The sequence below is a fragment of the Lutjanus erythropterus genome, chromosome 10 (genome assembly GCF_056507025.1).
Source record: "Lutjanus erythropterus isolate fLutEry1 chromosome 10, fLutEry1.hap2, whole genome shotgun sequence".
Lineage (NCBI taxonomy): Eukaryota > Metazoa > Chordata > Actinopteri > Lutjaniformes > Lutjanidae > Lutjanus > Lutjanus erythropterus.
In genome coordinates, this window is record NC_139326.1 from 5,204,779 (window position 1) to 5,230,944 (window position 26,166).

Consider the following 26,166-nt stretch of genomic DNA (forward strand, 5'->3'; position numbering starts at 1 on the left):
AGGAGGAAGAAACAGAGATTAAAGCGTTCAGTGACGAGGCAGAGCCAAGAAAGAAATACAACAAGCGAAAATCCTGACCTGAAAGATTTATGTTGTGCCCTCCCTGTCCTGTCTTTAAGAGAAGATGCCACGCTGTGACACTATTTTCTCAAAGGGCCACATGTACAGCCGAGAGCAAGCAGCATTCACAGTCATGCACAAACTCAAATGGACACAGCAACAACACAAACACACACACACAGGTTTGGAGTAAAGGACCCCAGAGGTAGAGATTGTGAGTGCACAAAGAGATAAGAAAAGGAACCAGTGCAGAGAGCAGAGACGGAGGAAGAAAGGAGGAGAGTGGGAGAGATGAGGGGAGGCTGGAGGCGCCTGGGCAGGCCTGTCAGACTGGAGGAAGTGCTGGTGCGCAGGCCTGCAGGTAAATGGAAGAAGAAAGGCGCCTGCAGGCTGCCTGAGGCAAGCCTGGGCCCTTCTGTTCTATCATTTAGGAGACAAGTCCTCCACTGATTCCCAATTAATATTTAACACTGCACAGACAACAAGGCACTCGGCTGCAGTACACATGCCAACGAGAGGAGAGGAGAGGAGAGGAGAGGAGAGGAGAGGAGAGGAGAGGAGAGGAGAGGGATGTGAAGTGATCGGGGATCGGGATGCACAACTTTTCCGTGAGATGAAAAAACATTTTGAAAGATTTATTGTCATTGGAGCCGTGGAGGCAGGGATTTAACAGAAGCAATGTGTTTTTTAAGTATTGCTCAAAGCTGAAATCTTTAATGTTTCTTAATTAATATGCTCTCATTTCATCCATCTGTTGGACTGCGGTGAAAGAGAAAAACTTTACATTTATTGTGTGAAGCTGCTCTCCAGATTCTGCCACTGGGAAAATGTGTGGGGTGTCACATCTTTCATCAGTTCATTAAAGGGAAACATTTTTTTCAACCTGGACCATATTTTCTGATGTTTTTGTGTCTGTCTGTGTACATACACTAAAAGTGGCACTGACAGGCTCAGATCACTTTTCAACGTGTCTGACAACATTATGGAAAGGATCACTACTGAGAGAGACCTTTTTTCAAAGAGTAAGATAATGTTTTGTTTAACTAGAAAACAGTTTTATTGGTGAGGCTGCAACTCATGATTATTTTCAGTGTCTGGCAGTTATTTTCTTGATTAATCAATTAGTTGTTTGGTCTATAGAATATCTAGAAAAAAAACAATCAACGTTTCCTAAAACCCAAGACGACATTCTCACATGTCTTGTTTTATCCACAACCCAAAGATATTCAGTTTACTGCCATAGAGGAGTAAAAAACAGCAAATATTCACAGTTAAAAAGCTGGAATCAGAGAATATTGACTTGATTACTGATTACCAAAAAAGTTGCAATGACTTTAATAATTAAGGCATAGATTAATCTTTGCAGCTCTATTTATTGCTCTCACCAAACTAATCAGACTCCCTTTGCAAAACTGTAATTGCAACATTGTCATCCTCATTCAAACTCAATAGAAATAAACTAAAACTGACCATCAACATCGTGGCTCGTCTTTCCATCACCAACTCTGGTTATTTGGTTGAAATTAACCCTTAATTTACAGCATTAGATGTGAAAATATCAGGACAGGATCAAGAGGGAGGTCAGACACAGAGAAACAGCGTGTAGAGCCAGAATATTTTCACATCTAACTCTGTGAATGAAACATTTATTTTCACCAAACACAAACTGGTGATTGTTGGAGCAGTGGAATGACAAGCCAAGATGTTCTTGGTGAGTTTTAATTTTGTTTGAATGACGATGAAGACAATGGTGATAAACTTACACTTTTGCAAAGTCTTCACTTCTGAAGGCTGCAGCACTCTCCCTCCGTTGTTTTCCCCATTCATCCCTTAAGACACAAAAACATGGGAAAATGGGGCCCTGGTTGAAAAACACTGAAGCACCCCATAAGTAATACTTTTCATGCTACCTGGCAGGTCAATAACATTTTCATTGCCTAGCAACAACAACAAAACAAAACAAATTGCAGATAAAGACCTGGCTTTGTGGAGTTTCCTCTGGGGTTAGGGTTTGTAAAAAGTGGTTTGAAATCTCTTCAAAGGACCAGAAGTCCAGAGTTCGAGGAACTGGCAACCAGAGGTCAGCAACAAAAACACACCCTAACCCTGAACTTTTAACCAAGTAAATGTGCTTCATCATTTCTCAAGCCTAAAAAGATGATGCATGTGAAGATGGCCTCCATGAGAATGAGACTGACGAGCAAACCACAGAAACTGTAGTAAAATGTCCCACAGGAGCGATGATTTCAACATTGTGCTGTGGTCAGTTTGCACTCCCATGCTTTCTCCGCCAAACCCTCCACACTATTAGAGCAGGCTGAAAAACCACAGCCGGGGATGACATTAAAATCCGGTGCAAGTTTACGACCGGTTCGGACCAAAATACCAAACTCTTCCGACTCTCGACTCTGTAGTTTTGATTTGTTCTCCCAACCTTTCTCAGGAATTTTCCCGCCGTAAAGGAATTCTTTACAGGAGACGATACATACTGATCAATATTTACCTTCTGTGAATTTCAATCACGGCCGAGAGGTTAGAATATATGGGCCAATTTACCAAATGGAAAATTAACAGATGCAGCCACAGTAGATGTTATTTATGTAACAAAAAAGTGTGTGACAGTTTGACCACAAAATAAATCTTTCTGAATGTACTCTTGAAGGGATAGTTCAGATTATTTAATGCAGGGTTTTATAAGGTTCTCATTGATAGTCAGTGTTATTACCAGCAGTACACGCCGGTCAGCGCACCCCCAATTTGTAGAAGCAGAGAGAAACACTGCTGTGGACAGGGTCAGCGACTAAAGCCATTTTATTCTACAAAAATAAATATTTGTTTATGTGCTTGCTATATTAGAATATTTTCAGATTTTGCTTATGGAGTTTGGTTGGTTTCGTAAGAGCGATATTTAGCTTATATAACAGCAGTTTCCCACATTAAATAGTCCTGTAAGAGTCATACAACACTTTTTGCATACTTATAAAACAACATTATTCAATGCTTATTTGGCAGATATAATAACATTTTGATTCATACTTTTAAACAGGTGTAATGTCTTGTTAACTTTAGATAAAGTGACTGGACAGAAATAGGGTAATTAAAGGTTGGCAATCCAGTTAAAAAAGGACAATGAAACCTTTCTTCCTACTTGCACACTTTGTATTCCAAATGTTGGACGAAAACTACATTTTTATTTTGGAGTTTTGTCACGAAGAGACCACTCTAAAACACTCGGAGCGTGCCAGGAGCGAGCAACACCTCCTGAACGCCTCTCATGGTCAGTCTGGTGGGCTCGGCTCAGAGATGGCACAGGCTGTGTGTCATTTCCTGTGGGACAGCAAGGGACTGCGGACACTCTCTGTACCCTCGCTCACATCCCCCCAACCCACCCCCACGCTCTGGCAGGCGAAGACAGAGGGTGTCGATGCCTTGCACCTGGGACGCCCAAATGCCAGCTCGGAGGCTTTGGAACCAGGAACCTGTTTTTCAACCCAAGTCCCGCTGTGACCAAAACTAAAGCAGAGCCCCTCTTCCTCAAGCTCACCTCCCAAGGCAATAAGATTGCTTCACCCCCCGTGTGCACAGCAGAAGGCAGAGGGCAGAGGGAAGGCATGGCTCGGTGGGACGCCACCAGCCGGAAATGATCCTCTGTGTGCCAGCGCTGAGACGCCAACATGACAGAAGAGAGCCTGTAGTAGGCATGAGGTAAGACCAGGACAACCAGTATCACATGGCCGTCCCTCTGAAATGATGTGAAACTCTATTAATGCTGTGGGGCAGGTGGTAAGAAAAAACACCTTAACTTAAAAATTTCCTTAAAGCCAGAGGCTTCCTTAAAATAAAATCAGCTGCACAACACCCTTAAGTCCTCTCCTCCAGGTTTCTTTAAAATGTTCATGTAAGGTTAATCCACTTAATGAATCCGTTAAAATTAGATAAACCATTGCACAAAAGACTTTAGCAGTCAAAGTAAGGGAAAAAAACAAAAACACATGATGTATCCAATGTATCCAGTGTTTTCCCTGAAGTTAAAGCAGTTAGCAATTAGCTACCAACAGCTAGTACGAAACACATCGTTACCTTAGATAAATTACGGATTTCTCTGTGTTTGAACATTTTTGGACATATGAGATAAAGTAAGTACACAATTCAACAAAATATATAACATATGTTTAGACATGTTAATGAGGACATGTTACATATTACAGGTTTGAAGTTGCACAAAAGATCTAAGCAACTAAAGTAAGAAAACAGACCTAAATGACAACAAAGCCATGCTAATGGGGATAAATGAATAATATATGGTATGAATTCTGTTAAAAATTATTAATTTTATAGAACATTAGGTCACAGCTGAGTTGGATAGCTCAGTTATAACATTACCTAAAGTTACTGTCACAGTGTCTAGTTTATCTGTAGCTTTAGCACTTTAATGTCTAATGAAATCAACAATAAATAAATAACTCATTGGAAGAAGATGTCACATTTATTATGAACTACTTCTGTACAGGGTACATTATGTATAGGGATTTCTTTACCTGTCAGCCCTATAGTGTAAGTTAACTTTGAATTATTCCAATCAGTTTTGTTTGATGTCTTCCACTAATTAGTGATCTTTTTTTCTTTTTCCTTTTTCTTTGTTTTCTCTTTTTTCTTTCATACATCATTGTGCATCTTGTAATTATGTTTTATTACATGACAATGCTGTGGTTAAGATCTGAGTAGGTTCAGGGACAGAAAACACTTGTATAGGTTAAGGGAAATATCATGGCTCGAGTTAAAGTGATCACTCCCTTCCCTTCTAGACACAACCATCGATGTAGTAAATGCCTTAAGGGTTTTCTTTTAACTAAGCAAACCTTTTAAGGGATTCTGTGCAACACCCTTAAGTAAATCCCACAGCTAAGGAGAAATTAAGTTTCATACTTAAGGTGTTTTGTGCAACCAGCCTCTGGATTTTTCAAAATAGCGACGTGATTAAAGGGTGAATGACACATTTCATGTGGCTGTGCAAACCCAGCGTTCCCCAAAATGAGATTGCATAAGTAGGCATCCAGGAGGAGGCAGGCCATGGATAGCTGTCAATCACCTATCACTGTGAAAAATACCTCCTGACCTCTGCTTCCCTGCTGCAGACTGTGGAATAATGACAGTCTCTGTGGGCACTCTGTGGAATTCCAAATGGGAGTTAGAAACGAGGTAGTTCAATCAGTGGGAAAAGGTCAAGTGCATGCAGATTCTCTCTCCCTCGCCCTGTCTCCGGTCCTTCTCCCCCAGTTCCACTCTACCCCCCCACCTCCAGGGTACTGAGGCAATCAGGGAAAAGGTTGTTATTTCTGCTGCTGCATGTGACCACTTTTAAATATTCAACTGAAAACTCTGCCCCGTTTTTTTTTTCTTCTCCCAGCCGTTGGAGTAACGTGCTGCAATTTGATATGGGCGGCTAATTCCCGTGTTATGTCTCGCGCCGCCTCAGACAACAGTGGGAGAAAGGTGGCTGGAGGTCATTACCTGAACATATTCCTTCTCCCTGGAAGTGTGGCTTAGGAAGAGAAGCTGCTAAAAGCAAAGCAAACTAATGGCTCTGGCAGCTCTGCCTGCAGAGGCGCAGGGCTATTAGGAAAACTACAATCCCCAGGTGAACCTCCATGTCATGTCCTGAGGCTGTGTGTGACACGGCCAGGTTGTCTCTGTCGTTCAAGCTGGGAGAGGGCTGAACCCGGCCTGACATAGCATGAACCCGGGATATCAGGCCCTCTGGGAACTTCTCATCTACACCTGGCTGATTGGCACCTCAGGCCTCCTGGGTGGTGTCACAGAGGGTTACGGCTGCAGGTGTGCCTGAGTGTGTGTGTGTGTGTGTGTGTGTGTGTGTGTGTGTGTGCTGGAGACCGATACTGGATTTCTGGGGTTGATGCCAATAATGATATTATGGAGTGAAAAAAAAGGATATTTTACAGTTTAACAATAAACGTTATTGTCCAAAATTACATTTGGACATTTGGAATTACAATTTAAATAATTATGAATAAAAAAAACAAAAAACACACAAAATAGTATAGAAAAAATATATATTAGACTTGAATTAAGAAATGGGATCAAATATACATAGGATACTGCTTATAAAACAACAATAGGACACTGAAACGGTAATCTGTCTCTGGTATTTTAAATGATTATGACTAAATATAAATAAAAAAACACACATAGAAGAAAATAATATGTAACACACACCAGTTGATTGGAGATATTTAACAGGACAAACCAGTTTTTCTGAGCTTCATTTTTAACCGCAGTTGGATTCATAACGATGTGAGTGTCTGTGTTAATTAGGGTTACAAAAGTCATTGCAATGTAACCAAAAGTATGCTAAATCACTCTGTGTGTGTGTGTGTGTGTGTGTGTGTGTGTTTTGGGGACATAAATCTGTTTACACACTCACATTGTGGAGACTCGCCTTCCTCATGGGGACAAAATGCAAGTAACCGTAACGTAAATCAAAAAAATTTGAGGGTGAAACTTGGGTCAGGGTTAGGAAGGTTGTCGTTATTGGTTAGGGTTAAGGTAAGTCTCGATGAAATGAATATAAGTCAATGCAATGTACCCTGAAATGATGGAAACATGGCTCTGTGTGTGTGTGTGTGTGTATGAACTGGAGCCAGGCCCTGCTGGGGTTATACACAGGAGGAAACACCCAGGTTTAGCCTAAAGTCTGACCCAATCACAGGACAAATATGGGAGTGGCAGTGACATGTGTGGTTAACGAGGGCAGAACCGACTCCTGACCTGGATAAAGAACACAAATGTGCACACCCAGTGTGACAATGGCATACTTAGAAAACGTCAAGCTAAGTAATGAATAAACAAATGAAAACCTGCTGAAATCTGAAAAGATATTGGAAAATAGCCAGGCAGAAATATTCCCATCACCCAGTCAATTGAGGGGTTCTGGACCTGTTATTCTGTAGTTGACATGTGGCAGAGTAATTGCTGTCTGGGCCAGGGAGGAGGCAGGGTAGCGGTGGGGGCTGTTGGGCCTCCTGTCCAGTCATCTCAGTGTTACTCATCACTTGCTTGCACCTGTGTACCCCAAAATCAATGCTCTGAATTAACAAGGAACCTAATAACAAAACTCAAAATCATAGAGACCCTCAAAATCAACACTCTCAATGATCTTGAACCGCAATATCAACACTCCAAATGATTAATTACCCCAATACCAACACTCCAAACCATTAGAGGCTCATTGTAAACACTTCAGATAATCAAAAACTTCACTATCAACACTCAAAATGATCAATAATCCAAATATCAACACTCCAAAGCGCCATGAACCCCAATACCACCAAAGTGAATTGTAAATAACCCCAATATCAACGCTTCAAATTATCAAAAACCCCAATATCAATACTCTAAATCACTATGAAACCACAATGTAAACACTTCAGATCATCAAGAGTTCTAGTGCCAGCACTCTAAATTATAAGTAACCCCAACACCAACACTCAAAATCACCAAAAACCCCAATACTAACACTCCAAATCAGCAAAAAAAAAACCCAATATCAACACTGAAAATGATAGATAACCCCAACATTAAGGGTCCAAATTAACAAGAACCCCAATATCAAAACTCCAAAGTGTAAAAACCCCAATATCATCATTGCAAATCATCAAGAACCCCAATAGCAACTCTCCAAATTATCAAAGAGTCCACATTAACAATAACCCAAATATCAGCAGTCTAAATCATCAAGAATCCTAATATCATTACACCTGCCTTACAGCTCCCTCTCCCCTCCAGGAGCAGGGCTACACTCACCCGTGCTCCCTGGACCTTCAGACCCAAAGTGGAGGACGGCGATCAAGGAGAGGGATGGATTAGCGAGGGAGATCGCCGCCGGCTGAGGGTGGCCGGGGTCAGTGGCATCCATTCACCCTTCTCCCCCTCGCAGGGTCTTTCTCTCTCATCTGTCTGGATGGGTGCCCTCTCTCTGGGGCACAACACGATGAGAGGCCCTGGCTCCGCTGCTGTCTCTGCCTTTCATGTCTCCATCTAGGGCAGTGGTAGAGAGACGTGGAGGGGAGGACGAAGGAGGGGGCAAGCTACAAATGTCACCCATAAGGGGGGATTTAATTAAAAATGACAGGGGCTGGCGCTAGAGAGTGCAGCCACATATGCGCGGAATTTGGGCGCAGTGAAAGCAAGTGCCTATGATTTATAATTCAAGTAATGCTCTGCACTCCTTTTAATTCTACGGCCAAAGAAAAAAATATCAAAAGGCCGTCTCTGTGAGGCTAATCCAATATGATATTTTTAAGGGCAGGTGGTCAATGGCTTTTTGAAAAGCCAGCTTCTCTGTCTCCCTTTCTGCTTCTCTCCCTCTCTCTTCTCCACTTGTCTGTCTTCTTTCCCCACCTCCCTCTGCCGCTCCCTCCTTTCTCTCCCCTGCACTCCCCGCTCTACAGTACCTCACCCACCCCCAACCCCCCCGAGTCCAGACACAGAGCGGGCTGTGATAATGGAAACATCCCGCTCTCCGCCTCCCGTTTCTCCCGCTAAGCTCTGTGCGCTTGGGGGAAATTGATTGTCTGGCGAGCCGATCTGAACGCTTCCAGCTGATGGTAGAGCCAGTTAAGTCCTTTTTTATTGAGGGTATGAGGGATTTTTAATGGGAGTCGCATCAATGAACTGTGCAGCCACTCGGCATCTGCATGCAGGGGCTTTTTCTAAAACCCTCCTCGCCCTCTCATCCCAACTGCTCCGCCACCCCACTCCTCACACACACATGAACACACACTACTTTTGTGTAAAGGACAGCAGATGCAAATGACACAGCTCACCTCTACCTCACTGCCAGGTAATCCCCCTCCTGTGCTCTCACTCACTCTGTCTCTTTGAGGGGTGTATTCTGGTATTCAGCCTCCTGTTGAGAGCCCAGGTCACCTTACCCACAAGCCCCCTTCCATGTTGGCACAAAATGGGCCACGAACAATCAATCATGGGGACCTGCTCAGCATGGTGACCTGAGTGTGCCCACTTCTGCAGCCAGACCCACTGTCTGCCTTTCTGCACCCCTTCTGGGCCTGGACGAACAATTGCCTTATTCAGGCCAAGAGCTGCACAGTGGTGGAAATCCAACACTTGCCTCCCCCTCCTCCCCCTCCAAGGACAGAAAGGAGGCTATTATGTTCAAACATCCTCATTATGAACCTCAAGTCAGTTGCTGTGGTAGTCTTTCAATCAAAGGATTTAACAGGTGGAGAAAGCGAGGGAGAGTCGGATAGAGAGGGTCAGGGAGAGGGAGGGCAAAGGGAAGACTGGAGACTGTTCTTTTTCTCTATTGATTTGAGTCCTGACTCCCACTGGCTGCTCCTCAATAAAGGACCCTGAGAGGAAGTGGGCTAATCCTGCGAAATTGGAAGGAGGGAATCGATTAAGATGACTGTTGAGGACTCCCTCCATTTCTCTCCCTTCCTCTCCATCTTTACCTTCTCTAATTCTATTTTGCGCAGTTTCTCTTTGTCCTCGCTTTCACTTCACGTCTCTCTGAAACCTCATTAGTGGGCCCAGTTGAACCCCACTCAGCTGAAGAGCTTCCCCCCTTCCAAATGCGCCAGGAGCTCTATTTAGCTCTCTTGTTCCTTCTCTGTTTCACACACACCTATAGAGTGTGTGCACGTGACATCACTTTCCCACCAGGACACACCCCTCAGTCGGACTGAGCAAAAACAATGATCCTTACAATTTCCCAAAGACAGAGTGGTCCACGGACATTGACACGCGGCCACGAATCAGGTTTCCTGATTTTGGCGTTGAGGAAATACACAAAGCAAAGAGGGGATACAAAAGCCTCGACGCTTGGCGTGATTTGTTGGTGAAATTAAAGTGACGAGGACACTAAAGAATAATCTGATTGTATGTGGACAAGTCTGTACAGATATTTTTATTTTAGTACATCACCGGAGAGACATATTCACATGGAAGAGTGTTGAGGTATGCAGTTGTGTCCAGAGTGAGGACGTGCAATGCGATGCTCAATTGTAGATCAAAATGCTCAGTTAAGCTGGGCGTACAGTGTACGAATTTAGAAATGTTGTTTAATTCTAACTGAATCATCTGCAATGTAAAGCCAACACTCAAGATTTATGTGCTTGGGCTGTTCATGTAAAATATAAAATTAAAATGGTCTGTCAGCACTTGTGGACTGTCCTGGCTACTGACAAATAAAGATTTGATTAAAAGTTCAGAGGCAGGCAGACGTTTGCTGGCAATAATGCAAACAAGTCAGAAACATGCTGCTTTAATCATCTGTTCTATGTGTGCTAGAACGTGGCACACATGGACTCAGAGGTCGCTAGGAAGATGTCTACAGTATGGCTTGTCCATTTTTCATAGAGAATTGTCCACATGGCGTGTTGTGTCACCACAGCAAGTCAGAAAATCAGAAATTTATCAAAACTCAGGAGCTGGTGATCAGTCCTTATTCCCCCTGTGCACACTGTACAGCAAACGATGCCCGTCAGCTGAAATTTGGTCCGACTCTAAAATGAGCCGTGCGGCTCAAAATTGGGGCCAGAAATTGGCTCTGATCTTACAGTGTATGCCCAGCTTTACATAATATATAAATGAAAGATGCTTAATATTTAAGTAGCCAAATACAGTGTATCTCAAGGTTTGATTTTTGCCTAAAAATCAAACATATCCTTCTATCTCCATATTTTTTTCTTTCATAAATCAATGCCATTGGACACCCTCTGTGTCCTTCTATGGGTTTGAGAGTATATAACAAATGAAAAGTATTAAAATAGTTACTAACTATGACAGGGTTCTTTTTGTTTCCTGAAAAGTAAGGTTTCCGCCTGACAGTGACAACATCTGACACAACTGCAAATCCATGTTGTTTCTATTGCAACGACCTCTTTGCTTCTCTTTTCTTCTGTAAAAAGATTGCACTGATTTCTTGTTGAATCTATTTGCACAGTCAATTGCACAACAGCTCTCTCCCAGTTTAGATGTGTTTTTTTTTTTATTTCACAGCACTAAATCTGACCGCTGACACTGATGTCTTTTTGCCTCTCAGTGGGTGTAAACACAGTGACTTCTGCATACTGTGATGTCATGTGCACAACCCCTGCACAACTCCTTATGAAACATCCATACAGAGCAGATAATACAACCCCAGACCTGAGGACAGAGGTAACACAGAGTCACCTTGTTGTCTTTAACTCTGCTCTCCTCTGTAGGAGGTGATTGGAGTGTGATGTTGAGCTGAGAGGGAGCTAATTGGCCGGTGAGGAGCTGAGAAAGAACGCAGGCAATGCTTCATTTCTTCACCCACAGCCAATCAGGGCCACTTTAAAGCCTTTCACTGGACTGGTTACAGACCTGATACAATGTCCCACTGATGAAGAACCTGCTATTCCCTCTAAGCCTTTCTAAGCTGAGGTAAAAACTGGTAGGTTAGCGCTCCCTTGCTCTCCATCCGCCAGCCCATTTAATCGGCTTGAGGTAGCTCGTAGGCCTGCCATGTAAACAAAGGCCACTAAAGACTCGAGGAGCGTTCAATATGGAGGAAAGACCTTTCTTCCCGTCATCAGAAAACAGACTCTCACTGTAAAGGGCTTATCCAAAGGCTTCAACAAAATTACTGAGAAATTCACCTTCCAGATGCCTGACTGCCGCAGCTCTCTCTAATCCCAAACTGGTTCGAACTAGTTTTGCCAGCTCTGTAACAGTTTTCAGCCCTGGCTCATCTCTGTCCCTTTACACCATTTTGTGAGTGGACAGAGGGTGGTGCTCGGGGAGCAAACAGAGCAGCTGTCATGCTTTACAGGCGGCCGGCACAGCCAGGGCCAGACACTGTAAATGTTTACAGACCCTCAGGGTCACCCAGGGCCAGCGAGGCACGTTAAACACTGTCTGTTCAGCCCTGTTGCCACGACTGCACAATCAGCACAGCTAAACAGCCCCCCGCACAATGAGTAGCCAAACAACACGGCAATCCAAGGTCTAAGTGCAGAGCGAGTGAAACTGTTTAGAATTCCTCAGAGTAGTGAAGAAACACAGTGACACACAACAGAAACCGGAAAGTCTATTTTCCCTCACTTATTCACAGCCAGGGTTAACTACGCGTTTCCATCTTTCAGTGCGACAGATAGATTAAATACAAACGATGAACACAAGCAGCTCTCATTACTTCACTTTAGGCGAGCTGAACTCCTGACCTCCATCGCTCCATGTCACTTTAGCACCTTTTACACTGGACAAAAAAACCCATTAACATCTGGCTTGTGTCTTCGATGGGAAAAGTGTACAATCAGCATTCAGTCCCAGACGACTCTGCAGCATGCTTGCCAACCTCGAGACCTAAAAAGTAGGGAGGATTTCTGATACCTCAAAAAGTTTGAGCTTCAGCGACTTTGTTTCCTGCATTATAGTAAATTTCAAAAGATAAAAATAACAATTTAACTGCAACGGCATTTTTATGATGAATAATTTTAATTTCACTTTTAATTATCAGGAAAGAGTACAGAATCATTTCCCCCTCTAGCATGAACTTAAAATAAAATCTCTGGCATGAACTAATATTCACCAGTTTTTTTCATTTAGTTTTTGCCCCTGCCTGGTGCATAGGGCCTATACATGTTGTACAGTGTCAGATTGTGATAATGAAAAGGAAAAAAAAACGTGTGAAAATCTGTCAGAAATCAGGAGAATTATGATCCCAGGAGGAAATAGTGAGAGAGCAATGATAAACAGGAGTCTCCTGGGAAAATTGTGGGGGTTGGCAAGTATGATCTGCAGTAGTCACAGGTGTTTATCGGCTCCAGCTCTGATCGCAGTGATGGAAACATGATACCCAGTTGGACACACTAATTTTTGCCCCATGTCGGTGGAGGAAATGATGGCTTGTTGCCTCTGTTGGTAACTTTTACTGCTCTTTTGCTCATTTTTTCATAAAAATCTGCTGCTTGACATGACAGCCCAGCACAGTGGAGTTTGCACCAGCTTGAAAGTATGTATTTACTGAGGAAGCACTCGTCGTTGGTCGAGCATCTGAACCGTGGATAAACATCTTATTTCCTGTGAAGTCTCCACAGTAAAAGTTCCACCACTTTGTTATCCGACAGCTTTTACTGTGAGGCAGCAAAATACATAAAAGTAGGGCTTTCATCAGCAATAACACAACTCCTCTGCAGCTAAAAGCAAACGTGAATCAGTAAAATAAAGGAGATTCTTGGAAGTACAAACAGCGACACAGGGGAGCAACTAAACTTCAAACCACAGAGATTCAATTAGAAGCTACAAAAGTACTGAGAGCTGAACACAAAGGCACACCTTTTCTCTGCTCTCATGCACAAACATGAGTTGAGTCTCGGCTTTCCAGCACACATCAGTAAAAACACAGACAGGCAAACGGGTTATTTTGATGCAAAATTGTATTTTGTAACTCACATTTCCGTCCTAGGGCTTGCGGGGGCTCCAGGGTCTTGCTGGCACACACCGGGTGCTGGGGTGGAGGGTTTTGCCTCCTCTGCAGACAGGCCAGCATGGCGAGGTGGGCACAGTACTACAGCCGGGGGAGTTCTGCCGCCAACCTGGAGCAGAAAAGGAGCAAGAAACAGAAAGAAAGGAACACTGAGTGAGTTAAGCAGGATGATTCGAGGTCAAAGCTCCATGGCCGTGTCCGGTAAAGCCGGCAGGAGCTGGCTCTGGGCTAGATGGGCTCGGTTTCTCACCCAGGATTTAATTGGGAACGCATGCCTACAGCTGCCTGCCTCTCAGCTCTGTGTGCTGAATGATAAACACACACCTGCACTGGGGCAGCACGGTTGACACGGGTTCAGAGCACAGTCCAGGCCAGTCACTCCGCAGCTTCAAACAGCACATCCACACAGCCATTCAACCGCATCTCCTGTCTATGAAACCGTCCTCAAAACAAACACAGGCACACACAGAAAGTAGCAGCACTCAGGCACATTCCTTCCAGGGCAGCAGTGTGTATTTGGTGATTGATGGCGTTATCTATGGACAGCAAAAAAATGGTAATGCTGAGAAAACAGCAGTCTGTCTGCTACAACTTAACATGCAACAGCTCTGGGGGACTGTCAGGAGAGGCCTGGGGGACTGAGCGGTGTCTGGATGTATGTGTAGCTGCGTGTTGAACCGTATGGCTGCATGCATGTGTGTGTGTGAGCGAGTGCGATGGGTTGGGAGGGGGAGACTGCCAACCGTACATCAGGGCTAGTGACGGCACTAATCAATCTCCCTCTAGGCCATAAATCTCTAGCTCTGCACTCCCCCTTTTCCCCACAGCCACCTTCACTCAGGAACAGGGAGGCAGTTGCTGCGAGTTTCCTCTCAAAAAGCCCATCACAGCCCCGGTGGAAACAAAAGAAAACCCACAGCTCCCTCGCTGAGAACCTCAACAATCGAGTAGCATGGAGGGTATCATTCATCAGCAACATACCAGTGTCACATAGCACAATGATGACTGATTACAAAGTCTTCTACTTGGATTATGTGCCAGATGAGAACAGCTAAAGCAAACCCTTTAGATCCGGAAAGTGTTTTTATATGATAAGGATCGAGATTCACTCCTCTATAGCTCACTTAGCGGATATATTGTTTGGTTTCCAGGAAAAAATGTGCTCTTACTGTACTGAGCGTAACACTGCAGAAGCCCAGAAGCCATTGCGGCCTTAATCTCAGCTCTGAATGTGTTTGAGTCTCTTGTCCAAAAAGCATCGATATGAAACACTATCGTTTCCATCTGGGCTGGTCTCCTCCCATATTAAAACAAAGAACAGAGGCAAATATTTCATCTGTGCTGTCAGCGCCAGCGTCTCCCGCCATGATGCGTGGCAGATTATTGAAAAATGATTTCTCATGTGCCTGTCACAGGCTTGTCCTCTGTTATTTATTTTCTCAGTGAATCACTAAATGAACATTTAGCCACCTGCCATCAGTCCATTACTGAGTTGTATAGATTATCATTTTAATATGAAAGAAAGCAATTATAATGATTACGAGATAAATTAATGGCGGCCCATAAAGCATCAGCTCCTGCTCTTGCTCGCTTGAGGTATAAAGCAAAATATATAGATCACCAGTGAAAAACATCAAAGTAATAAAGCACTAATAGAAGCAGTCAATCACACTGACCTTTACTAATGACAAAATGTTGCTGAAATATTTGACCAAGGTGGAAAAGCAAAATTTAAAGGGACAAGTCAACCCAAAAACAAAATTACATTCTTTCCCTCTGACATGAAGTGATATTTATCCATCTAGTTTGGCATGACCTGACAAGTTTTGGAGATATCAGACACAGAAATGTGTTGTTTTCCCTCAATTATAATGGAACAAGATGACACTCAAAGCACCAAAATGAAAGTCTCTTTTTTGCTGGGACAATATCTCCTACTTCTACAAGTATAGCGATGCAATATTACAATTTATTGCGATTTTTGTTTGTGGGAAAAAGTTTAATCATACAACTTTATCATGATTATTCCCCAAAACAATGCGCATCACATGCCAACTCGTCTTTCTGAGTTTTATTTCAGCCACATCATTGTTATACTGCATATAAAAATAGTAAATAAAATACATTTTGAGGTTAACCGCTACATTTAGCTGTTTCTACTCATCAAACTAATGCCATAAGAAAGTAATAAATAAAATAAGATGTGGGATCTCTACGGCGGACATCTCAAAAACTCAGCAGCTCACATTACAACAATCTAGATGGATAAACAGCACCTCAGGTAAGAGAAAAAAATATGTATATTTGATTTTGGGGCGAACTGTCCCTTTAAAGTGAGATTCGTCAATAATCTATACAATATATTTATGTACAGTTCAGACTGTTACTGCTGAAAATGTTTAACAGAATCAAATAAATCACATCCTTTTAAGATTATTATTATTTTGATTTCATACATTGAATTTACTGCCTACTTTTCAGCCCATGCTAAATCATCTGACCTTGAACAATAAATCCTCTGAAATATAAATAAAATGCAGTCCTCAGTCTGAGACGTTTCTTCCCATGCGTTCACATTCTGCATCCACTGCTGACTCATAAAAATGTAGAGCACCATTGTAAATATAGTTTAAATGTAAATTTAAAAGAACTGACTATATTTTCATTAATGTGTGCATTTGTATAAACTTTAACAGACCTCCTCACACACAATCCAGCCTTTTAAAACAGAGCTTAGAGCAGTCAATCCATGTTTACTGCCACTGTTTTATTGCACTGTTTGTCACCAAATACATTTTCTTCTCCTTCACGGATATAAAGTAAAACCTGATTAAAGTATGGATTGAGAAATGGAGGAAGGATGCGCGATAGACAAACACAGCACAATTTACTGCCTATAATTAAGGTGGAACGACTTTCCTGGTTTGAATACTTAAAGATTAGAAGCAGGTGTTACAAGGAAAATGCATCGTCCCTGCAAAGGATTCAGTCTTTCACTCACAAAAAGCATTTTTAAATAAAACATTTTTCAGGAGACATTAAATTTGACCTCAGCCCCGGAGGCTTGTATAACACACTTAACACTCCGAGTCAAAAATGTGTATTTTTAAAAACCTGTCAGGAGCAGCACAAAAACAACACAAACCTGACGGTCTGAGAGTGGTGTTCACAAAAAAAACTACTCCTCCCTAATAAATGTAAGTAAATTAAATCTTTAGATGCAGAATTTCTCCTTAATTCCACAGTGCACCCTCTCTCCATCACTCTCTCTCTCTCTCTCTCTCTCTCCCTCTCTCTCTCTCTCTCACACACACACACACACATTGCAGATGGAAGAGAGGGGCCACTCTATTTCTCGCCAGGTGCTTGAGCAAAAAAGGTCGCTTGCAGTGCCATTTCCTCTCACACACAGGCAGGCCTGGCCCAAACACACTGGCACTTTGAGCTCATTACTGGCTATTCACATAATCCTTTCTCTGTGTCCTCTCTGTGAGGATACTAATTTCACAACGAGCCCGTCCTCACAGCCCATTTGTTAAAAGATAGTGGTTGGGAGAGAGGGAAAGGGACACATGGTGTAGATTGAGACTAAAAGCTAGTCTTAACGGGGGGATACCTCCACGGTTTTCCCCCTCTCTGAAATGAAAGACAATCGTGTAACTACCCTCCATTTTTCTCCATTTGCTGCTCACCAAATGTATTCTGAGGCATTATACTTCGCTGAAAGAGACCCACTTTTTTTCAATTCAATTTCAAGAACCAATTTTCTCCTATTATTGCCTTTAAGAGCGAAGCAGAAGGAGCAAGTCTTTGGCTTGTTTGTCATGTCCCCCCGTTCCCCTCATCTCCTCCTATTAGGTTATTGTACTACTTAGCAGATGTCTATCAGTGGCAGGAAATTATCCCCAAACCATCATCCAGCTGCCCTAAAACACCCTGTCATGGCCAGGTTAATCCCCGTGAAGGTGCAGGAGGATGTATGTGAGCGCAAACACACACGCGGCGTTTGGAAGAAAAAAAAAAAACCCCACCTGCACTTCACTCACTCATCAAATCCACTCACAGGTCTCCTATTACACCAGTGCGAGGATATCTCAAAAGCCAGGATGTCTATCGGCTCTTCCCCGTTCTGCTAACGCTGCTGCAGGGTTTGCAATGGGGGCGGAAGATCAGTCCCATGAGATGAGGGAATAAGCCGGAATCAAGAGGCGGTGGGCTCGGCAGAGGGCTATTTCTAAGTTAAAAGGTTCTTAAACTGCAGAGGAGATCAGAGGAGATGGCTCCCCGCGCCCAAAGCTGTGTGCCCAGATAAGCATCCTGCCAACTGCTGGGAGGAACAGGGTGGTCATGGGTGAATAAACGGGAGTGTGTGTGTGTGTTTAGAGCTGCACATGTTTCAGGTGAATGAAAGCGTGTGGCAGCTGATACCAGGGCCCATCGGGGTATCGAACCTCAGAACTTAATGGGACGGGCTGAAATGCGTCCAAGGATCAAGAACTGTTAAACGTACTGCTAGGGGTCTCTCACGATGAAAAAATAAAAAGATTTAGTTTGATGACACTGTGAAGTAGCGTGGGATCATGGGAGTTGTTGTCTTTATTGTTAAACAGCATGCCCTCTATGTAGTGAGGCTGAAAGGTAAGGATGACAGTGAGGTAGAAGGGCACATAGCATGTCTGGGTGCAGTACATCATACTCTAAACTCAGGAAAAACAACCTCCGACACTCAAAAGTGCAAAGAAGCTGCCATTCAAGTTGTAATTAGAAACAAGATCCATATAGTCCAAGTTCGCTGGCATAAACACACCTGACGTCACAGAAATGTGGTGGTGCACACAGTGAGCAAAATTACCTTTTCATCAATTTTTACTATATGTAGTGTTTGTGTTTTTGAAACATGCTGTAACAGGTTGCCATTTCCATTTCGCTGATTTGTGTTCGACATAAGTTTCTGCAAGCATGCAGTACTCGCCAACTTCTCCCGTCTCTTCTACAGTTCGTTAATCTGTTAAGTCTGCAGCGATACAAACATCAGTCTGCTGCAGGTGTCTATGTTTTCCTGAGCAGATGCACTGGGGCACATTTATATTTAAAGTTGGGAAAACCAACTTGGAACTATCGACTCCTGACTTGCAGTGAATTGCTGCATTAATACAGGCAACTGCAGTTCACATCCGATTACAACCTGCAGCTGTTGCTCCACTTTTTATTAACTGAAATCACAATCTTTTCCTAACCATAGCAATACTGTAACCATAGTTTATTAACCATAACCACAATCATAACATAATTTTAACTATTTGCCATGCAGATTCCAGAATTTAGCCAAGAAAAACAAAAAAAACAAAAAAAACACCATAAATGTTGTAAGATAAAGTTTTGCAGAATGGATATCTTCATAGAGCTGTTTTATTACTGATTAATCAATTCGTGCTACAATATTTGGCCATGAAAATTACAGTATGGTGACATCAGTCCGATGAGTTAGTTACGTCAGTATCGACACCTGTTACTGTTATTGAATCGGATCTGTCCCAGCTCTAATTTTGATATCTATACTGAAACTAAAGCACCAGCAGCATTAACAAAAACAATTCCCAGCGCTTGCTAATATTATCCTTCAGTGATTTTTATAGAAATCCAATCATCGGGCTTTTGTAGAGCTCTGCCTGTCTCAGTTAAAGTGTCTCCGGTGAAAGTCCCCCTCCCAGCGTAGGACCAGCCGTGGTCCGGGAGCCTGGCAGACAGCCGCCACAATGAGCGGAGGTGGGGCTTCAGCCTAATTGAATGGTGACCCTGCCGTCTCACTGTGGGACGCCCCATGCAGTGCTTTTAACAAGCTGCTGTGTCTCCCCTCTTAATAAGCCCAAACAAGTTAATCCAATCGACACACTCAAACCCTTTCTTTTTCTTTAACAAGGCACTGCCTCTACCCCCTTAATCCCCGGCTCCCCCTTCTCCGTCACCATACCGTCACATGAATGGAGGAGAGTGAAAGGCTCCATTAGGAAGGACTGGCAGTAAACCCCTTCAGCTCGGCACTTTCCACACACCCGCACTAAATAATTTGCACTCATACTGTATATTCAAAACACACACACACACACACTAATGCTCACATGCGCCTGATACAAAACTGCTCTGCCTGGACGTGGCACACAATGAGAGGGTTATGTTCGCCGACCCCGATCCACAAACACACCAACAACAAAACAACACACAAACAAAAATTCTGAGGGGACGTTTGCCGACAGGCACGCACTCTGGGACATAAAAAAGGCATTGTTAACAAACCCTCCCAGCTCCACAAACAAGAGCCACTGATTCCCTAACAATACAAGCCCCTGGATGCACTCACCCACCAGCTCTGCACAACCTCACACCAGCAGCACAATAAATAACCTGCACAACAAAAGGCCATTGTGTGTAAAAGCCTACAGTTTAGGCATTATTGCAATGATATACAGTGTTGGGATAACATATTGGCAGCTGATTCTTATATATACGATGCAGCACGTCACTGTTATTGGAGCTTATACAGCCTCGTATGCCTTGCAGTCGTATTTATAAGAGGTTTCTCTGCAGATGAAGGGCATCTTGGCAAAAACACTCAGCTGTTAGCTTTCCATATTCCAGTCAGCTTCAATAGCTTCACCCATGGGATGAAGGGTGAGGAATGTCTGGCAATCCAATAGCAGCGAGTCGTCTGTCATCTCTAATCAAAACACGCCTGCCTAGACTAATGTCAACCCTGTAATAGCAATGAGGACTAATTGACTTCACAGCCAACTGCTGCATCTTTGTGCTGGGCTAGGTTTCATTAATGGTAAATAATGGGCTCAGAAGGCAGTGAGCCATTATGACTGTGTGGCAACCACGTTCCAAATGTAGAAAATGCAAAGAGCTGGAGTAAATTAAGATGAATGAAATTTAGATGCAGATTCATACATAGTGAGTTCTGAGTTTGCAACATGCAAACCAAACTCAGCTTGGCTGGATGTGTTTGGGATGAGGACAGCCGAGGGTCCTATGAAAAATTGAGAATATTACACTGAATTAAACTTTATATTTTCGGCCGCTACCTGAGCAGCATTCTGAGGGCGAAATTTAAGCCTGTCAGGTAGTTAGAGCAGAGGGTCCACCAGTGAAATGAAAGTTTTGTTAGATACCAGCCTACAGGTGGTTATGGTGGAGTGGGATCTTTGTTCTGAGCAACACGGTATCCCTACCACGGTCCAGCTCTTGGCACCTGCCTCTGCACCACGAATTCATAACATACTCGGTTTCCTTCAGTTATTTTGGAATAGAAAATGTCTCCACATATTTGAAACGAGGCTTGTTCCTCGACAACCAAGGCTGCTCGAGCTACTGCGGGAAACAATGCATCTTCACTGCAATCCTAGGAAACAACCCGAGACTGCTATTCTCTGAAGTATTACATGTGCAGCTTTTGGTAGGGTTTACCAAAGGATCAGTTATATAAGGCACAGCGTACTGCTCTTTGTTCATTTACACCTGAGCAGTGAACATGAGCAGGCAGTAAGTGAAACCTTAGTTAGCTTGACAGGTTATGTGAGGAAACGCAAGTTTCTCATGTAGTGAACTGAGCATTAATCTGTTCTTTTATTGCTATTTCTCGAGCTAATTCAGAGTAGAGACTGACATTTTTTGGGGAATTCTGCTGGGATTCCATGGGATTCCTGTGGGATTTCCGTGGGATGGGAGTCAACTTCATTATTCATCACAGGACTGCGATGGAACAGGCAAAAAGTCAAAGGAAGCAGCAGGACGGAAGTCTGTTTTTTTGTATATATAAATATGCATTCCTAATATAAATACACTTTCTAGGCTTTTTAAAATTCAGTTTTATTCTCTCCTGTCTGCTCTGGTGGCTGTTTGCAGCCACGAGACCGGTGCATGACATGTCTGGACTGTGGATTGACGGGATCAGGATGGGACAGGAGTCATTCTTCTGGGATTGGGACAAGAAGTTTTTGACTCTGTCATCAGAGTGTGCTGTACATCGTATCCTGACATCGACAGACCAGTTTGCATCTCAGTTAATTTTCAGTTGCCTCTGGATACAGCTGGAGCAACCTTTAACCAATCAGAGCTACAAGACACGTAATGTACACTTTTACCAAATCATGCTTGAATTACAGCAAACACATCTTTCTTCTTTACAAAAGCTTTAAGTGCAGATGTTGGAGAAAATGGGGAGGGGGACCGGACCGATCTGCCAGAGCAAATGAAATATTAGTTTGTAGATTCGTCTGACTCTCAGGTAAAATCAGCAGTAAGACTGGATAAACATTTTTACAAAGCAGATTTTTTGTAATCCATAGTCATTCAGAAATGTTTACATGTTGTACTACAGACCTGACAGAGTAGGAAACTGTCTAGACAAGGAAGAATCAGACTGCAGACACTGGTAGCAAAGACTCCAGCAGAGGCTATGAGAGCTGAGATATATTCACAATAAATGAAACTAAAATGAGCTTGAAAATTATGTTTAATTGAAACCAACTTTGAACTCATTAAGCTTGAAGCTGAACAACATGCTACAACAAAAACAGCAGTGAGACAAGAGTCTAAATGCAGTAGCAGAAAAAAATGTAATTTTTCATTTGTAGCTTTAAAAAGCAGCAAACATTTTTTGAGTGCATCAAAATTAAAATTGAGCAAAAGGCAATGAGATGTAAAAAGCAACTGCAACAAACAAAACCCACAAATAATAACGGTTGTAGCCTTTTGTATTTCTAATTTGGATTTTAAAAAATTAGATATCCTGGGGGCTAATCACCAGTCTGAAACCCGACACATGCCTGCAATCCCACGCTGGGAGAGTCCCCTCAGAAAAATCTGTTCTGTTTCCAGCACAGTGCAACCAAGGTGCTCTTACAACATGACTGAGCCTCTGTGCTCCTGCTGATGCCAGCGAGGGAGTTTGAGCAATGAGAGCGTGGCTTAAGATTGTCAGACAAACCACAGGGGAAACACATCCTCTTCTCCTCTTATTGCCTCAGCCTTTCTTGTATTGTTTTGTAAGGCAGCAGCATCGCTTGTCATCTAATACCACTTTCACACAGAAACCCTGCGAATGTTGTGACATCCTGAACAGATGTGGAGGGTTTATGCTCAACTGTTGATCACAGATACACCAGAGGGCCGCTGTTAATTGAACAAAAATATGGCTAAATGTCCCCCTAAAAAAAACAAAAAACTGATTATTTACACAATTTTTGCCGCAGTTGCAACCTCACCAGGCAGGGCTCTCCAACATAAATCACAAACCCTCCACAGTAACTTCAGCCAAATGTGAAAAATGAGCTGCGCTTTCTTGGTTTTCATGCTAGGATTTATATTTTCTCAGTAAACCTTATTACACACCATTTGTAAAGCATTGTTGATATTGCAAAATTTCTTATCCCAATGTGACACAATCCTTTATTGTCCCAGACAGGTCCATTCACGGCTTAACACAACAACAATAAAACAAGGCTTCTTTTTTTCCCCTCTACCCATCCTACGGTGGCTCACTTGAATATTCAAACAGTGTTCATTGTCTTTTTGTGTTTTGTTCATTGTTTGTTGTGCTGTCATTCCTCAGCTTGGCTCCTGAACTTCAAAGAAAGGCTTATGTCAATTTATGATGAAATGGAGTGAGCAGGCGAGAGAAACGAAGGGAGAGAGACGGGGGAGAAAACCTTCACGCAAAATGGCCCTGCCTCGAAATGTATGCTTATTAATGGGTGTTCAATAAATCAATGGAATATAATTAAATTCAAACAATGTGATTTCTTCTCTCACTTGCCGAAGCCTGACTCCAAACATCGCTCTGTGCAGGGCCTAAGGTGACCCCAATTCCCATGGTCCAAAGGACAACTCTGCCGTCTTTCACTGGAGGGTGTCATAGATCCGTTAGTCAGCCATGCATAACATTAGTGTGTTGTGAAGCCCACAAGGCAATCAAATGGTGCACCGTTGAAATGTTGACATTGATCTCATTTGATATATCTGAAGTGTGACAAAGCCATTTTTGCTCGGCTGGATATTGAGGACTGTAAAAAAGAGGATGACACAAGTGCTCACAAGATAGTCGGGAGAGGAAGCAAAACGTTCTTCTTCACATATTCTCCTCGTAGCAGTTCCCATCGCTAACCCCTTTCACTTTTCCAGCAGCTGGGAAATAACAGATGAAACTCCTCTCGGTCGTGAGCATCTGAAGTGCTTATTAACTGACACGCAGTAACCTGCACTGTACATTTACTGCCAGACTGACCACTTGAACAGACAGTATGATTTAATAAAGTCACTATCAAACGGCGGAGTGGTTTCATGCTACTGTTAGCTGTTGTAGCTAATGGGTCATTAAACATATATTAAATAGGTAGTTTTAGGTTGAAATATGGTCCAGTGTGTTTCTGGATTATCCCCGTCCCCATCCCCATTTCAGTTGCTGATTATGTATGATTTGTCAGATTCCCCACATTCGCACAAATTACATCCTGCAGCTGAGCTTCCGTGTTCCCACCCTGAGTTTGATGTCAGGGGAAAATGGCCGCTGCGTGAATATGGTGAATAGATCAAATTAGTGTGTTGTGAAGCCCACAAGGCAATCAAATGGTTCACTGTTAAAATGTTATGTGTCATATCTGAAGTTTGACAAAGCTGTTTTTTGCTCAGCTGGCTGTTAAGGACTAAAAAAGAGAGGATGACATGAGTGCTCTCAGCTAAGCTATAGTTGGGAGAGGAAGCAGCTATTTTTCTCCACATATTTTCTCCTCATTGCAGTTTCCGTCTTTGCTGAGACTCAGCAGCCTTTCCTTTTACTCCATAATGTGTGCTATCCAGCTGTTGTCATCCAGCTCCCTCTGAAAGCTGGCCCTGACCATGCCAGCAGAGAGAATCCAATTGGACAGAGTGGGAGGTGAGGCTGCAGTTGGTAATCACCTGCTGGCTAAAGGCACAGATGGCACAAACACCAGCAAGATGTTCGTGCAGCAGCAATCCAAGAAAGTCTTTTCTGACAGGCCGACAGACAAACACAGAAACCTGAGAAACCCACGGCGAGCTGAGATGCAGATTTGATGCAGAAACCTGGCAGCCTGGCAGCTCAGCGAGCCACCTGAAGTGCAAAGAGTTAAAGCATTGATCTCTTGTTTTCACTGCCAAGGTCTTGGTGTCACTCCTCAGTGATTGGGGAAAGTGAAAAAGTGGGCAGGTTGTAATGATTTAAAATGGTAGATGCTTTCCATGACAAAAGCGACCTGATAAGGGCTCCCGTTATCAGCGAGTTTGACCAGCCACGGAGAGAATTGAGAAGCGAGGTCATCACGGAGATAACAGCATATGTGCAGACTGATTATCTTTTCCCTCTCAAGGATTTTTGATACATTTCGTTGCTCCTGTGATTTATTTAGTAGATCAAAGACTTGCTTTCTCTTCAAGGAGAACGTGTCTGATGTACACCTGTTAAAGGGGTAGTTCAGATTATTTGAAGACAGGTTGTATGAGGTAATTGTCGATGGGCGGTGTACCACCTAAAGTCCCTTTATTTCATGACTAAATTGTGACTAAACACTAGCAGTTGGACTCACACTTAATGAACCACTGCCACAAATGTTTGCATGATACAATATCACAGTTATCATGATACTCATGTGTGCTACTCATTAAGCAAACATTTAAAATAATTCAGCACTGATTTTAGCTCCATGTAGAGTGAATAAATGTGATGCTTCCCAGATAATTCTCATCTGCCAAATTGCTGCAGTTTACAGATTTTTACTGTTGATTTACAGCAGTGAATTCAAACTAGCATTTTAAAACAGTCGGACAATAACACAAAAATAAATAGCTGCTGGGCACTGATTCACAGTTCAATTCGATATCGATTTAGTTAGGGATATTTCAGTTACAGTACCAATTTTGCTTGGATATGAAAGATATTTTCAGAGAACTAATGCTGTAAATTGTACAAAGAACCTTCTAACCTGGTGCATTATTAAAAATATTTATGTGACACCAAAGTTACACTAATCATGTACTTTTCATTAAACATGACTTGGCCAACACACTAAAATAAGCAAAACCTCGCACCACAAAATCTTGTGTTACGACAACTCAACTAACAGGCTTAAAACTGCAAGGCTGTACCACACGTCTGCAGGAGAAAAGACATGCATAAAAAAGGTCGATTTTGGGATTTTATGAATTGCTATAAGACCAGGCAAAGGAAGAAGCGATTCAAATCGATTACTCAATTAATTGATCGAGAGAACATCTGTGTTCAGATGGATTTCACCTATGCAGTCCGGTTGAGCTATAGAGAGCGATATTTGACATATAATGACGGTTTCATGTCAGAAAAGTGTGTCTGATGTCAAGATAAAGCTGTGAAAATATTCTAAATTTGTCAAACACTTTAACTTACATTGATTTTTTTAAGCTGGCTAAAATGTTTTGCTGCAGAGCCTGTCCTTAGTATCCACCAGCATCTACTACTGACTATCAATAAGCACCTCACACAACCCCACTTCAAAAAATCCCAACTATCCCTTTAAGATTTACCATTGAGCTGCCATGACTTTAAATCTTCTGACACACTGGAG

At 42.8% G+C, this 26,166-nt stretch overlaps 1 protein-coding gene across 2 annotated transcripts in view; it reads right to left on the minus strand.

Moving 5' to 3' along the window:
- fam222aa (family with sequence similarity 222 member Aa) overlaps nt 1-26,166 on the minus strand; it is a 68,780-nt gene that overhangs the window by 18,197 nt on the left and 24,417 nt on the right. Inside the window, exons 2-3 of one of the 2 annotated variants that reach the window (XM_084727972.1) lie at nt 13,519-13,661; nt 1,824-1,889 (exon numbers count right to left, since the gene is read on the minus strand). In XM_084727972.1, coding sequence (XP_084584098.1) covers nt 1,824-1,889; nt 13,519-13,615 — 163 coding nt within the window. In that variant the 5' untranslated portion in view covers nt 13,616-13,661. The remainder of the gene's footprint in view (nt 1-1,823; nt 1,890-13,518; nt 13,662-26,166) is intronic. The other variant, XM_084727973.1, reaches the window with a different exon arrangement.